The sequence below is a fragment of the Diabrotica virgifera genome, chromosome 1 (genome assembly GCF_917563875.1).
Source record: "Diabrotica virgifera virgifera chromosome 1, PGI_DIABVI_V3a".
Lineage (NCBI taxonomy): Eukaryota > Metazoa > Arthropoda > Insecta > Coleoptera > Chrysomelidae > Diabrotica > Diabrotica virgifera.
This window is the reverse complement of record NC_065443.1, coordinates 302,718,659-302,736,250: the sequence shown is the minus strand read 5'-3', so window position 1 is coordinate 302,736,250 and position 17,592 is coordinate 302,718,659. Positions and strand designations below refer to the sequence as shown.

At 31.3% G+C, this 17,592-nt stretch overlaps 1 protein-coding gene across 1 annotated transcript; it reads left to right on the top strand.

Annotated features, from left to right (window-relative positions):
- Positions 1–1,605: 1,605 nt before the first annotated feature.
- Positions 1,606–17,189, top strand: LOC126879203 (facilitated trehalose transporter Tret1-like). Its single transcript, XM_050642256.1, has 2 exons — positions 1,606–1,806; positions 9,180–17,189. Exons 1-2 carry the CDS (start codon positions 1,731–1,733, stop codon positions 10,505–10,507), a joined length of 1,404 nt encoding a protein of 467 aa, XP_050498213.1. The 5' UTR covers positions 1,606–1,730; the 3' UTR covers positions 10,508–17,189.
- The last annotated feature ends 403 nt before the right edge of the window (positions 17,190–17,592 follow it).

Below are 17,592 nucleotides of genomic sequence, written 5' to 3'. Positions count from 1 at the left end.
AATTTGTAATTTTTTATTACAATACTGAAAAATTTTACAATAAGGTACGTACCTGTTGCTTTTAAAAACTATTTAAAAAGTCACTACAATTATAAACTTGCTTTTTTTCTCTGTCCTCACAACAATAAAAACTAACATACACAACATTTGTTTATCCATAGACCATAATCTCCATATTATTGAACAATTATTGACAGATGATTTTAACACCCAATCAGATGATCAGATCCCGTATAACGTTTGAGCGACTAATACCATACGTGACCATACTGTCGGTGTGGGCAAGTATAACTTCAAAAAAATTAATTCACTTGCTTCAACTTAAATCTCTCAATTTCTCAACAACTCAACTCAGCTTTGAGTTGCTGAGAGTTACTCAGAGGTTACTCAGAGGTTGCTGAGATAATTAAAGGAAATTTTTCTTTAGTAATTTTTTTAATTTATAATTTTATTATTTTTTTGTATTTTTGATTAAGTTCTGTTTTAAAGGTTTTGGCTGATTTTTTTTATGTTTTAAAATGGTAATCAAAAATAATTTATAAACCAATGATATATACCTATGTAATTTTTTGCTCGGACAGCCTTGATATAAATAATTATGGATCGCTTATTATTATTTATATGTATACTATTTCTTATATCTTATTACATAATAAGTAAAAGTCTTATTACATAAAAAATTACGATATTTTATTATTACATAATAATAAAATATCGCAAAAGACGGAAAACATAATACGTTATGCAATAAAAAGAGATGAAACGAGTAGATGTGGTAAATTATCAATAGAAACCTATAAACTAACATTATATTGATAGTTCCCACCTTTAGACGTATCAGAGGAGTTTGACAGGAGACTTTTTTAAATTCTCCTGTGACAGTTTGACTCCGATACGTCTAAAGGTGGGAAACTATCAATAATTGTAAATGTATAGGTTTTTGTTGATAATTTCTCACCTCTACTAGTTTTATCTCTTTTTATATTTCACAACTTATTATGTTTTCCGTCTCGTCCGTTATTGTACCGGTTATTAGAGCATTCATCACTGTATGTTATGTAATAATTACAGAATAATTATTTTTTATGTATAAATATAATTCAGCGTGTGTTGGTTTACTACAATTACCTTGATTTCAGTAACAAAGAATTAGTCAAAAATGAAGTACCTACATAAAAATACATACTTAAATGATAAAAACAATGCAAATCCACATGTTTTAAACGAATATATTTTCATTTATGCGCATATTTAAAGCATTTATTATGCATAAAAATCCCATCTTTAGTAAAAATAAAAAAATTGGCAAATAATGGTTTAAATTTATCAGCCTTTGCTAAACTTAAAAATACCCTTTTTTGTAGATGAATATTTCTCACGTAATATGATTAACTTAAAGTTAAAGCAAACTAAACTGTTATTTTAAAACGTTCTATTATGAATGACCTATATGAATTAATAGTGCAACTACATACTAATTAATAATTATTACACATACATGATCGCCAGCTTGTTTAAAAACATTGAATTATACAATTGATCCGGTTAAAAAGCCTATTGATGAATGACAATTAAGAAAATTTGCCTCTCACTCTCTCACTTGCTGTTTCAGTGATTTCTATATTAGTAACTCATCGAGGAAGTTTTGCCAACAACCGGTGACGTTTGCTTTTGGCAAAAATCGACTCAGTTTGCAGGAAGATGTACTTCAATTTGTCGGTAATAGAATAATGGAAACGAATTTGTTGAATGGGAGAAAAATCGAGAAGGAAAAGAGTTGGCCCCAAGTGTTAGCAATTCTAATTGGTGAGTATTTATTAGTAGTAGTGAGTAGTTTAATTAAAATATGCACTTTGTAAATTTTCGATTTTTGGGAGTAATGTCCGCAATTTTGTAAAATATGATCATGTGCTTAGTTTATTTTTAGACTACATTTTCACTAATTGAGAATTTACAAGTACGTATTTCATATTGGCGAATATTTGTATGTATACGAGGGATAAAAATTGTTTGTGATAAGAGTGATTGGTTTTAAAAGTACTCTTTTAAGTCAGCTTTGCAGTGTTTCATTGTTAATAACTATGTTTGTCATGATTGCTAACAGGCTTCTGGGCTCAATTTTTTTTTCATGATGAGAGTGTCTATCATACACATAACTACTTCAATTTTTTTGTTTCGTTATTGTTCTTCTTTTTGTGTTAACATGACACAGACAGACAAAACAGATATTTTCTGTCTGCCTCTCAATGTGCCTCCAGTAGTTGTCGTAACACCGTTTTCACTGTCCTGCTATTGGGAAATGCTTCATAGTCTTTACTACTGTATTTGTTGACATTCGTCTCATATGACTGCTCCATTCTACTTTTCTCTGTCTTACCCAGTCCTTGACGTTGTTTGCTTTGCATCTCCGTCGTACATCTTTACTTCTACAGGGTGATTGATTAGTAGGGTAAAGCCCAATAGCTCCGCTATAGTAACAGATAGCAATAAAAGTTAATAACAAAAATTTTAGCCACCTTTGAGCTTCACATTACAAAATTAGTTAGAATGTTACAGGGTGTTCGATAACACAGTGGTAGACCTAACCTTTGTTTTTTTAAATGGAACACCCTATATTTTCTTTTATATTCGAAATCCCGTTAACTTCTCCATCAATAAAATATAAAGGTTTGTAATGTTATACAGAGTATTTACAAAGTTATAGCCAATTTTTTATGAAAATCGTAACAAGTTACAACGTAAACGTAACAAAATACAGGGTGAGTCAAAACGCAAGTACATTATTTCCTCAGTAATGTTAAATGGAACACCCTGTATTTTATATCATTATTTAAAAGTAACATGAACGAACTTTAATTTTTATATATCATTCCCTATGCCCAAATTCATTAGTTTTTGAGATATTTTCATTTTTCAGAGCAAATTCTTTTAGGTGTTTAAATTTATCTAAATTTTAAGTAAGCCATGACTGAATTGACAATTGAAGATTACCGATTATCAATCCGGTAATCAATGTAACACTGTAGCAAATAAAGAAATAAAAATAATTTATTCGTAATACATTTTACAAACAAAAAGACAACCACTATATGCAAAATTTTTGAAACAATTAAAAACTATCTTTTTATGTAAATGCAACAAACAAACAAAAAAATTAGTAATAAATTTTACAAAAAAACATACAAACACAAAACACAATATTTTGTGAAGACAATTAAACACTACTTTTTTATGTAAATGTAACAATGTAACAAATAAAGAACGAAAAATAATTTATCAGTAATACATTTTGCATAAAAACATGTTTGAAAAAATTAGAAGCTACTTTTAATAAAATATTTTTAATATTTAATTACATAAGGTGTTCAAAATTATCTCCTAACACATTTATGTACGCCTAAAAACGATCATTGAATGAGCTACTTACTCTACGAAGTATTTGTAAATAAACACATCGAAATACACTTTGTATTCTATTTTTCATCTCGTCCCCTGTTGTTGGAGGTATTTTATAAACTTCATTATTAACGTAACCCCAAAAAAATCAGTCCAGTTTATTAAATTCTGGTGATTCGGGTGGCCACGCTACTGGTCCATTGAAAAATGAAAATATCTCGAAAACTAATAAATTTAGACATAGGGAATGTTATCCAAAAATTAAAGTACGTAATGGTACTTTTCAATAGTGATATAAAATATAGGGTGTTCCATTTAAAATTACTGAGAAAATAATGTATTTGGTTTTGACTCACCCTGTATTTGATATAAAGAAAATTAGCAATATCGACCATTCTTGAAAATTTTGACAATACGCTAAAAACTATGGCATTAATAAACCGTTGTTGTTTTGCTTATTTTTATTTATACAGGGAGTTGAACTTGTTATGATTTTCATATAAAATTGTTTATAACTTTGTAAATACCCTGTATAACATAACAAACCTTTATATTTTTGTGATGGAGAAGTTAACAGGATTTCGAATTTAAAATAAAATATAGGATGTTACATTTAAAAAAACAAAAGTTTGGTCTGCCACTGTGTTATCGAACACCCTGTAACATTCTAACTAATTTTGTAATGTGAAGCTCAAAGGTGGCTAAAATTTTTGTTATTAACTTTTATTGCTATCTATTACTATAGCGGAGCTATTGAGCTTTACCCTACTAATCAATCACCCTGTATATGAATTTCTCTCAGTGTTTTCATCTCTACTGTTTCTAGCATATTTTTGTTCTCTCTGTCTCAGGTAATATACCTGTGTGTATTATCATTGGTCTGATGACTGTTTTGTAAAATCCGCCTTTCATTTTTTTCCCGATATTTCTCCATTTTGTTTCATTTAGGCATCCTGCGGCTCTGTTTGCTCTATTCGCTTGGTCTTCCACTTCTGCATCCAGCAGTCTGTAGCTAGATAGTGTGATGCCTTGATATTTAACTCCATCACTTGTTCCATTATATGACCCTCCAGCTTTAAATTACATCTTATTGGATTTGCTGTTATAACCAAGAATTTTGTAAAAATGTTGAATGGGTTGCATGTGAGAGTTCATTTTGAATGAAGTAAAATACAGACGTACTCTCAATCATTTATTGTAACTTCCGACGACCGGTTTCGCTCTCTATGTACACTCGGGGGCAGAAACAAACGTCCCCAAGCTAACAAACACATGCAAATGTATGCCGTCTGTAATCATGCAATGATAATGTGTCGTACTTACATTCGGCTACAAGGAGCTACTTCCTGAGTATTCAATAACATATCTTGCTCAAGTTATTCTAACGGGATATGTTGGAATAGACGGATAATGTGGAATAGACGGATAATGTTGTAATGGAAAAGTGATTAAAGATCATTTCCTGGCGCCCATAATTTGTTTGTTTTTATTCAATTTGTTCTTCATTAGCAATTATTCATCTTTATTCATTTTCAGTACTTGTTAAACTTAAACTTGTTAACCTTTACAACATTCTCCGTCTATTCCAACATATCCCGTTAGCATAACTTGAGCAAGATATCATGTTATTGAATACTCAGGAAGTAGCTCCTTGTGGCCGAATGTAAGTACGACACGTTATCATTGCATGATTACAGACGGCATACATTTGCATGTGTTTGTTAGCTTGGGGACGTTTGTTGCCGACCCCGAATGTACATGCATATGTATTTGCCTGCTGGCTTAACTACATTTTATGTATGTTGTTCAATATTGGCTTGATCTTATGGTTCTTTAGCATCTTTTATAACCAGACAACTCTGGCTTTTATTTGTAGCATTTAGTGACTTGTAACCGTTGACCTGAAGATGCTCTGCATACTGTAGAGAGCGAAACCGGTCATCGGAAGTTACAATAAATGATTGAGGGTACGTCTGTCTTTTATTTCATTCAAGAATTTTGTCTTTTTTGGAGAAACTAACATGTTCAACTTTCTTATGGTTATATTGAACAGGTGCAGCATACATTGTAAATCGTCTTCACTTTGAGAGATTAGTATTGCATCGTCTGCGTAACAGATTATTTTAAGTTGTTTTTTCTCCCATTTGATTTCATTTTTTAGTTCTTCCTTTTTATTATTTTATCCATGGTTAAGTTGAGCAATAATAGAGGACTCCCCCTGTTTTATCTCAGTGCCAGCTTCAATTTGGTAAATTAGTTCTTCTATATTTATTTTTGTTGTGTTGTCCAGGTAGATATTTACGATGGTTTTGATTTTTCATATATGTATCTATCTTTCGTATACTAAATGGATAACGTCCTTCAATTTAACCTTATCAAATGCCTTTTTGAGATCCACGAATCATAAATATGCCAGTTTGTTGTATTCTAATGATTTCTCTTGTACTTCATCATCAATCAGCCATGATTTGTCCATTGTTGAATATTGGCCTCCTTCAGATATTTCCATCTTCTTCTGTTCTGCGTCTCTGCTATCCAGTTGGTCACAATTATTTTGAGGTCCTTGGGGGTGAGTCCATCGCGTTGGAGGTGTTCCTCGACTTTGCTTGTTTTCCCGTGGTCTCTACTCATGCAATTTTTTGTCTATCTATCATCTTTCATTCTTGCAACATGTCCCGCCCATCTCCATTTTTGCCTTTTATTACGTTCGATAATATATTCGACTTCGGTTCGCCTACGAACTTTCTCGTTTCTTACTGTATTTTTAAAGCTTATTCCAAGCATTGATCTTTCCATCTTTCGTTGTGTCCTTCTCAATTTTTCACGTGATGTTTTTGTGAGAGGTAGTTCTGCTCCGTATGCGAGGACTGGTAGAGCACACTGGTTGAAAGCTTTCCTTTTTAAATGGATTCTCTTGTAGTTCATCATCATCATCATCACACAGCCAAATTTGTCCACTGTCGGACATAGGCCTCCTCAAGATATCTCCAACCTTCTCTGTCCTGCGCAGCTGCAATCCAGTTTGTCGCTATTCTTTTAATGTCATGGGTCCATCTGTTAGGTGGTCTTCCACGACTTCGCTTGTCTGCCCTTGGCCTCTTCTTCTTCATGTACCATGTCCTTTCAGAACGTGGGTTACCATCATAGCTATGTTAATTTTATTCACTGCCACCCTAAATAGCATGCTTGTATCAACACCATACCAATCTCGCAAGTTCTTCAACCATGAAGTTCTTCTTCGTCCTGGACTGCGTTTGCCTGTTATTTTTCCTTGCATGATATTTTGTAGCAACCTATAGTTGGGACCTCTTATTACATGTCCGAAATACTCCAGCTTTCTCTGCTTAATGCTTTTTATGATCTCAGCAGTCTTGCTGAGACGTTCTAGTATTGTGGAGTTTCGAATCTTCTCCATCCAGAAAACTTTTAAAATTCTTCTATAGCACCATATTTCGAAAGCCTCAAGGCGATTTAGATCGATTTTATTCACAATCCAAGACTCAACACAATAAAGTAAGACCGAGAACACGTAGCAGCGAAGTAGGCGGATCCTCAATGCCAATTTTAGGTCTCTGTTACATAACACCTTGGACATCCTTCTAAAAGCGGCTCTAGCCTGCTCTATCCTTGATCTAATTTCGCCGTGACTTTCTGCGTTACAATTTAATTGCTGTCCAAGGTAAACGATTTTATCAACTTGCTCAAGTTTGGTATTATTTACATATATAGACGGTTTTATATGCTGTTGTTTACTTATTACGAGTATTTTGGTTTTCCGTATGTTCAGATCCAGACCTGCCTCCCTAAAACTATCAACGACACTATCAAGTAGGGTTTGCAGATCTTCTTGACTAGAAGCTAGGAGTACTGTATCGTCCGAATATCGCAAATTATTGATGACTTCGCCGTTCACAAGTATTCCTTCTTGTTTTTCAGAAAGTTCTTTTCTGCAAATTCTTTCGGAGTAAACGTTGAAAAGCAGGGGTGACAAGAGGCATCCCTGCCGTACTCCTCTTTTAATATTAAGAGCCTGTGATTTCACACCATCTACTAAAACCTATGTTGTTTGATTCCAATATAAATTTGCAATTATTCGAACATCTCTGCCGTCCAAGCCAATGTGTTTTAGAGCTTCGATCAATATAGGGTGCTTAACACGATCAAATGCCTTTGAAAGTCAATAAAACAACAGTGTATGTCTACAATTGAATCAAAACGAAAACGATTATTTTTTTTTATCATACCTTACTCGGTTTAGAATACAAAATGACCACGTTTCATTAAAGTAATCTGCGACGCATTATTGGAGTGTTCTCCTAGCGGCGCCGTTTGGTACTACTGTACCTTGTTAACAGATTTCTGGACTCGTGGTCGAAATTATTTTTTACTCATTTCATAATTAATAAATGTTGTTTTGTCACATCTGGTCCTCCGTACTCTAGGACTTTTTTTGGTATTTTGTCATCTCTTGGTGATTTTCTATTTTTTAATTTGCTTATTGCTTCCCTTACCTCTACCTCTACTGTGGGTTGTGTGTCTTGATTTTGTACAATGTGTTATTCGAAATTCTCCATGAATATATCTGCTAATAATGGAGATAAGAAATAGGCTTAAAATTTGTTTGTAGAAATCATTATCTAGTTGAAAATATGTGTTGTTTGTGCAAAGTGTTAGTAGCTCCATGATAGCTGATAAACTAAGTTTGGTTTTAGATATTAATGAATCTTTTCTCTATAATTTGACGCTTATTATTTTAAATATAAACATAATTCGCATAGAAGTCTTAGTTTTTCAAAACCAACTCATGGCTGCAGGCTACATATCTCTGCCAGTACTCGTCCTGTCTCTGTTCTCAATCACACTTGATAATCAAACACATACTCACTGAATGCCACCAATATTTAGCCGGAAAAAAGATCTGTTTCTTTTTTACACGTGAATAAACGCAATAGTTTTTGAAAGAAACAAGAAAAGTCCCAGATAGAAGATTCATTATTAAAATAATAATAAATAATTATTTAAATCTGAAACTTTTCTTATTGGAACCCCTTTCTGGTAAAATCCTTAATATCTGACTTTTACAATTTATAAGACAAAAGACGACGAATAAAGAAAGCAAAAATGATTCTACAATATGCAGCCACATTCCGCTTTCATTCGTTTAGGAAAAAGGTCCGAACGAAAAGTTGAATCTGAATCGAAAGGAAACACAAACTGTATTTCATTTTCACTTTTACCTTTACTCAGATTTCGAGTATTAGAAACTTTTTTTCGGACCATTTTCCTAGACGAATATAGTCATATTGTAGAGTCCTTTTAGCTTTCTTTATTCGTCGTCTCTTTTCTTATAAATTGTAAAAATCAGAGGTTAAGGATGTTACCACATATAATATACGTTATAAGTATTGTCAATAAAATTGTACAATTTTCCATGACAACAAAGCATATTTCTATTCTATTCTATACCCGAAAGGGGTTCCAATAAGAAAAGTGTCAGATTTAAATTATTATTTATTATTATTTTAATAATATATCTTGTATTTGGGACTTTTCTCTTTTCTTTAAGATATGTCGCTCCAACGTCCTAAAAGTGGATCTTAAACTATTTTAAAATTTCACTTAAATAGTCAATTTGGTTTCGTTTTGATTCAGAGGCGTTTACTCAGCTCCACTGACGACATCGTAAGACAGAAACAGCTGTCTGGATATTGTGTATCGTCTCTGAAGCAAAAGGAAACATAAACGATATTTCATTTTTATTTTCGCAATTATTTTTGTTTTAGGTGCCATATCTGGATTTTGCGTGGGCCTCCTCTTCGCTTGGTCATCTCCGTTTCTAATAAAAATCACACAAGACAAGACAAACTACAACATAACAGAAGATGAAGCTTCATATTTTAACGTGATCCAGCCCGTCTCCATGATCTTTTCATGTCCAATATTCTCGACACTCACAGACATCATCGGACGCAAACGAACATTGTTGCTAATCATCATTCCACATATCTGCAGTTGGCTGTGTTCGGGCTTTGCTAAAAGCGTTTACGTATTTTATCTGAGCAGAGTTTGCGCTGGATTCGCAGATGGTTGCATTTTTGCCTCTCTTCCGACATACGTGGGAGAAGTGGCCAATCCAAGTGTACGAGGAACATGGGGAAACGCCGTTTCTTTCTCCTTGTATTTTGGAGAATTCATGATCACTGTGATTGGTAGTTATGTTAGTGTTAGGAAAGCATCTTATATAGGTATACCCATCTGTCTATTGTTTTTCAGCTTGTTTTCCTTTATGCCAGAATCTCCTTATTTTTACATAAAAAAAGGACAAGAAGATGACGCTAAGAAGTCATTAAGATTTCTCAAAGGAAAAAGTGATGTAGAGGAGGATTACATTTGTCTAAAGAAAGACGTAGAGAGGCAATTATCCGAGTCAGCATCATGGATAGATATAGTTAAGATTAGAAGCAACAGAAAAGCTATATTAGCAGGAATCTTCATCAGATTCACTCAACAAACTGCTGGCCTTAACGTTTTCTACATCTACACTCAGTTTATCTTTAGACAAGGAGGCGGAAACATCAGCCACGAACACGCATCTATGCTTCTATTAGGAGTATCACTTATATTGAACATAATAGCATTAACATTCATCGTCAAACGATTCGGAAGACGAGGTTGCTACTTGTGGTCACTTATCGGTACTGGTATACTTCTGTACATCATGGGAATCTACTACTACTTGAAGGATAACACCACATTGAATCTTTTAAGCTTCAAGTGGATGCCTATTGCTACAATGATGGGCTATCAAGTGTTTGCATCTTTTGGTATTGCTACTATACCAACGTTGATGCTCAGTGAGTTGTTTTCGGCTAGTGTTAAATCCAAGGCCATGGCGATTCTCACGATGACTTTTGGACTTGGTAATTTTTTGAACAATTTTATCTTCTATGAGCTTAACAGAAGAATCGGGTTTTATGCTCCTTTTTTCTTCTTTGCCATTTGTAATACAATTGCAGCTGTGATGTGTTTATTTGTAGTGCCAGAAACTAAGGGTAAGACACTTGAGGAGATTCAGCAAGAATTAAAAGGGAGTAGGATCGTCAAAAAGTAGTTAGGATTGTTTGTTACGATAATTCATTCCAGTTGTAGATGTATGTGGATACTTTTTAAATTGTTTTTACCTTTTCTTTGTATTCCATTATTTTCGTTCTGATTTTTAGTATTTTCTAGCCCTCTTATTTTGTAGATTGATTTCATTGTTGTAAACCATTTCATCTTTACCGTACCAGTTATTACAATTTCATTATGAAATGGTTTTATTTGTAGAAATATTCAAGGACAGATATGGAATTCCTCATTTACAACAGCATTTAAAAAATTAAAGAAAAGTTTTCGACAAAACCAGTTTTAATTTTCCTTGTTCTTCTGTATGTGCATTCTACCGAAGGTTGGCGACCATCATGCAATATGTTTTTCTGTTAACCGCATGTACTACATTTGCAGCTTTTTGTAATTGAAAACATTAGGTATCTTTAGTTCTGATCTAGGATTTTTTATTTCTCTCCAGACTTCTTCTACTTTCAACCCTCTTTCTTGTTGGTGATGTTTATAATATTATTTTACGAAATATAAAGTACCTACTATTATTTTATCTTTCAACTTTTTGTTTTGTTCTTTCTAAAGCACTGGGATCCAGTTGTCTCTTTCTTGATCTCAGTTGAAACTGGGGAGCAAATTTGTTTTCATTTAATAAAAAAATCTCTAATTAAAATATTCTTGTCTGTCAATTTTTCATTTATAGATGATACTTTAAACCGCACATCAAATAATATATTTTGTTCGACCGAGTGATGGTACCTTAGTCCAGGGTAATAAGGATTTTCTCGGGACACTCAAAGATCCAGGTAGCTGACTACTTTTTAGTTATGGTAGATCTATACGAAGAAAACCTACATGTTTCCTGCCTAGAGTTCGCGTCCGTTTTTTAATTATTATCAATTTAGTGCAAAAATCGCGATTTTTTCGATATTTTGCAGCCCATTTAAAAGCTAAATAGTTGACATAAAATTACAAAATTCAGTTTTTTAGAACATTGAACAAGCTTTAAAATGCCGATTTTTGAAAGTTAAAAAGTTAGTTTGTTGCTACGCAAACTGCAATAAAAGTGAAAATCGTTATTTGTTAATAACTTTTACTAAAACTATCTTAGAACTTTAGTGTTTCACCCAAAGTTGGGTATTTGAGTACTTAACAAACCTTTAAAATTTGAAACTGATCCATTAATTAGTATAAGAGTTATTCTATTTGTTTATCCCAGAGACCTTTATTTGCAAAAACATAAGACAGAAAATAATGAATATAGAAGAGTGATAATATCAAAATATATTAAAAAAAAAAAGAATGTGTGTGTACTTTGTACGCACGTAAGAAGTTATACTTCTATTATATGATTATATGATTATATGATTATATGATTATAAACGAAATTAATATACTTTTTATTTATATTTTATTTAAATATTAAATTAATTTATACTTAATACTTCTCAAACATTTTTATTAAAACAGTGCCAAAAATTAAAATAATAAAAAAATAAAACACACACAAACACATTAAAAATGCCACAAATGATTTCTGAACATTAATTGTCGGAAAAATTTTTAACTAAATACGTATTTTCTGAAAATAAAATTATATAATAAATATACTTACAATCATAAAATGTATAAAAAAAAATAAAAAAATAAAAGTTTCTATTGGGATTCGAACCAACTTACCACGCGGCTGGTATTTGCGTTGTATTGGGATTCACCCGCATTAAAACTGCACCACAGAGACAGCTTGTCATTATGTGCGAAGATCGTCTAACTAAACAGATTAACCTTTTGACATTTTTAACATGTAAATCAAATTATTTTGATTTTGAATTGAAATGATTTAGAATTGAAAAAATACAACAAAACATAGGGTAAGAAGACAATATATTAGGTGAATATTGATAGAAATTTTGATGGTAATCAAATTATGTAAAAAAAAGTATTACATACTACTTATGTATTTTGGTAGGTTCAAGGTAGGTATCGGAGCCCGTATAACGACTAATAAATTTCGCAATCACTTGCGTCGTGCAAAGTGGCTATGTTCAAATATCATAACAAAATTTGATCAACTATTTATAAAACACTTACCAGTGAAAGATTCTTTAGCTTTGAATAAGCGAGATCTGCGGCACTCATACTAGGCACAGTTTGATGAGCTTTCACATTGGCATGCAACAATCATCTCTTCTATGTAAATAAGTCCAAAAATATAATATGAAAACTATTTAAAAAGGCAGTATAACCATTAACTAACTTTTTGTTTGTTGTTTCTCTTCCTACAAATTTTAAAACGCAACAAGCATACATTATAACCAAACACAGTCCCACAGCTGTGCCACAGCTGCCATATTGGATAATTTCTGTCATGTCATTTGAACATCCAATCAGAACAAAGTTATAATGCGCATGCGCCCGGTCGCTAGGTTTTCCCATATAAAATTTCACCGTCATTACGCCCGTAAAGAAGTATAACTTCAAAAAGTTAAAAAAATTAATCAATAAAATCAAAAATCATAATGCCAAATTTTTGAAATTTTGTAGTTTATAAACATTTAGAATAACTTTACAAATGTTGTCTGTAGGAAAAATATTTTTATACAGGGTGTCCCGAAAAGAATGGTCATAAATTATACCACGCATTCTGGGGTCAAAAATAGTTCGATTGAACCTAACTTACCTTAGTACAAATATGCTCACAAAAAAAGTTACAGCCCTTTGAAGTTACAAAATGAAAATCGATTTTTTTCAATATATCGAAAACTATTGGAGATTTTTTATTGAAAATGGACATGTTTAATTTTTATGTCAGGAACATCTTAAAACAAAATTATAGTGAAATTTGTCCACCCCATAGAATATTTATGGGGATTTTGGTCCCCTAAACCCCCCAAACTTTTGTGTACGTTCCAATTAATTCATTATTGTGGTACCATTAGTTAAGCACAACGTTTTTAAAACTTTTTTGCCTCTTATTATTTTTTCGATAAGCCAGTTTTTATTGAGATGCGGCTTCTTTTTCAATATATTTACGTAAAAATTTTATGGGGGTTTTGTTCCTTTAAACCCCCCTAATGTTTGTGTACGTTCCAATTAAACTATTATTGTGGTACCATTAGTTAAACACAGTGTTTTTAAAACTTTTGTCTCTTAGTCTTTTGTTCATAAGTCACCTTTTATCGAGATGTAGCTTCTTTTTCAAAATATACCTAAAAATGTAAATTATAAATAAATTTTCAGATTATTAACAGTTCTCTATAACCGTACTTAACCATAATGTGGTGGATTCCACCATGTGGTGGATTCGACAAATATTCAAAATATCTCGATAAACACTGGCTTATCGAAAAAGTACTAAGAGGCAAAAAAGTTTTAAAAATAATGTGTTTAACTAATAGTGCCACAATAATAATTTAATTGGAACGTACACAAAAGTTTGGGGGGGGGTTTAAGGGAACAAAACCCCCATAAAATTTGTATGGGGTGCACAAATTTTACTTAACTTTTTTTTAAGATATTGCTGTCGTAAAAATGCCACATATCAATTTTCAATAAAAAATCTCTGAGAGTTTTCGATATATGAAAAAAAATCGATTTTCATTTTGTAACTTCAAAGGGCTGTAACTTTTTTTGTGTGCACTATTGTATATAGGTAAGTGAGGTTCAATCAACCTATTTTTGATCCCAGAATCTGTGGTATAATTTATGACCAATCTTTTCGGGACACCTTGTATATTCGAAAAGCTAGTATTTTAACACGAATTTTCAAATAAAAAAATTAGCTTGGGTTCATTAGGGACAAAGTTAGCCATGTGTTTTTTTTTAAATCACAGCTAATTTGTTTATAATAATTAAGGAATTTCATTGATGCCATTTTAAATATTGGGATTTTTATTTTTTGTTAAAAAATTTGCATAAACATTGTCTTCACAGCACCCTCTCCGATTGTTCAAAATTGTAGTTCAAACGGTTACTAGGGGAAACCTACGAATCCACCGAGTTTAAAATACCGAAAAAGCAGTTTCAAACTAATACAATTTTCTGTATCTCCGGATCAACTCAATGGATTTTCATTTTTCTTTTTTTAATTTGTATTTAATTTCCACGTACATTACAAATATGCAATTTGTTTATAAATTTAATAATTAATAATCAGTCTAATTTGTTTAACCAATACCTGAAACAATATTTTTTACAAAAATCTATTTTTTTTTAATCATAGTATAATTAATGATTATACAAAAAGTTCAAGTTCACTTTAATAAATAAAATATTTCTATTAGATAATTATTTATTGAAGATAATTCATTTATTAAAGTATACCTTAACTTTCTTTATGATTAATTTTAATAGTCTGATTAAAAACATGGATTTTTGGGAATAAATTATTTTTTCAAAAATTGTTTAAACAAATTAAACTTTTTATTAATTAATAAATGTCAAATTGCAAATAGACGAATTACATATTTGTAATGTACAGAAAAGTTACATACAAATTAAAAAAAAGAAAGATCAAAATATATTCAGAAGATCCCGAGATATAGAAAATGATAGTAGTTTTTAAGATGCCTTTTTTAGTGTTTGAACTCGTGCATGTGTCGGCTCCCAGCTCCCCCTTCACTTACCTCGACTAGTCACCAACTGAACAACATTTTTAAAAATTCGTGTAAAATACCAACTTTTCGAATATGTAAAATGATTTTTCCACCTACCTCTACCGAAAGTATACTTTTCCGGGCCTGATTGTAGGGAGCAAAGTTGTACTTTTCCTCCCTAGGGAGGAAAAGTAAAAGTGACGTCATGGTATTTCATTCATGAAATATAACTTATTGACGCCCTGTATAATATATATTTTCAATTACGAAGTATCTATACATTTTAACGTTTATTTATAAAACATCCTGTATTTTGCAGAATGGTAAAAAACAGTAAATTGCTATTTTGATTTAACAATGTTTACATTAATAATTTGACTTATATTTGACAGTTGACAGTTATATTGTACCTACTTGTTGTTTTAGTTCTAATAAATTTTGTTGGTTAGTTACATAAATAAAATAAGTAAAAATGAAAAAATGACTTGTTATTTTTGAGGAAGGTGGAAAAACCATATGTATAACATGGGAGTAAAGTGCCTTTTCCTCCCTTGAATGATTACTGCCCTCCGCTACGCGTCGGGCAGTAAACTTCATTCTCGGGAGGAAAAGTTACACTTTCCTCCCTTGTTATACAAATAGCTATTTCTACGGACAATATTTTTAAATTTGCTCTAACTGTTTATAAACTACAAAATTTCAAAAATTTGGCATTAGTATTTTTGACTATACAAGCTAATTTTTTATCTTTTTTAGTACATTTTGATAGTATCACTGTTCTACTTTTATTTGACATACGCAGAATTGTGTTATCTTCATTATTTTCTGTCTTATGTTATTGCAAAATAAAGGTCTCTGGGATAAACAAATAGAATAACTTTTAAACTAATTAATTGATCGGTCTCAAATTTTGAGGGTTTGTTAAGTACCCTAATACAAAACTTTGGGTGAAACACTAAAATTCCAAATTAGTTTTAGTAAAACTTATTAACAAATAACGATTTTCACTTATTTTGCAGTTTGTGTAGCAACAAATTAACTTGTTAACTTTCAAAAATCGGCATTTTGAAGGTTTTTCAATGTTCTAAAAAAATAAGTTTTGTAGTTTTATGTCAACTGTTTAGCTTTTGAATGGGATTGTCGCGGATGTGTAAAAAGTCGTTAGAATTATTGTTAGAATTAAAAAACGGACGCGAACTCTAGGCAGGAAACAGGTAGCTTTTCTTCCTATAGGTCTATAATAACTAAAAAAGTAGTCAGCTACCTGGATATTTGAGTGTCCCGAACATGGTCTATTTCTAACTTATTACCTTGGACTACCTATTCAACTTGATGGTACCTATTCAACTCGTTTTGACCAAAAGGTAGATGTATGATTTTGGATCTAGGTACCATGGCGTATTCTTTATATAGTATATCGCTGAAGATAAAAGTTTGTATTCTGTGGTATAGTTAAGGGGAAAGGTGCAAAATGTCGCTTGTCAAAATTTTCAATGTGTTTTAAATGTATTAATTCTTTTCGAATCCTGAGAAAACTAATAAATATTTTTAAAAAATTTAAAACGCAGAATGAAAGATTACGTTATTACCGAGGGCAGAAACTCTCTTAGAATAAATAAAAAGTTTCTTTTGAATGAAATATTTGCAATTAAAAATCACTCTAAATTTTCTCTTTCATTTTCACTCCTGTAACTTATTAAAATAAACATTATAAAAGTTTTCAGGGACTTTCGACCCTCAGTAATAATGTAGTATTTCATTAAACGTTTAAAATTTTAAAAATATTTATTAGTTTTCTCAGGATTCGAAAAAAATGAATACATTTAAAAAACATTGAACATTTGACACACGGAATTTTGCGCCCATGCCCCTAATAATATTTGCTCTATTATCCATTCCCATATTACCGACATTTTATTAATAATTATGTTTGAAGTTTATTCAAAAACATAATCTATCAATAATTTTGTCAATTTATTTAGTTAAATATTTCTTGTATCTAATATGTAGGTACTTATAACTGGCTAGTGATTGTAATAGTGAAAAATATAAAGTGTATTTCTATATGAGAAAAAATTTGTAAATAAAAAGTAAATAATAGTGTTTTTATTATTTTCCCAAACAAAAGATTTCTATAAACAGAGCAAATGATAACAATTTTATTTAGTCAGACAGTTGCAGTTAAGCTGCAACACGACAACTTTAATGAAAAATTTAGTCGGGCTTTTTATTATTTTTTTAAATGTTGTACTTTTCTCAATTAATGAGAATTTCTATATAAGAACAATTTACTCACCCTTAAAAATAATGTGTTTTCTAATTATATTAAAACGTAAAAAGGTATTTTGAATCTAATACATTATACAAATAATATAATCAAAATTTCGAAGCCATTCTAGTTTTTACAAAAAAATTGTATATATTTCTAACGATATTAAAGACTCATGTATAATTGCAATACTTACAGTGTTTGTAGTTTCACTAGAGGTCTCAACGAATCACT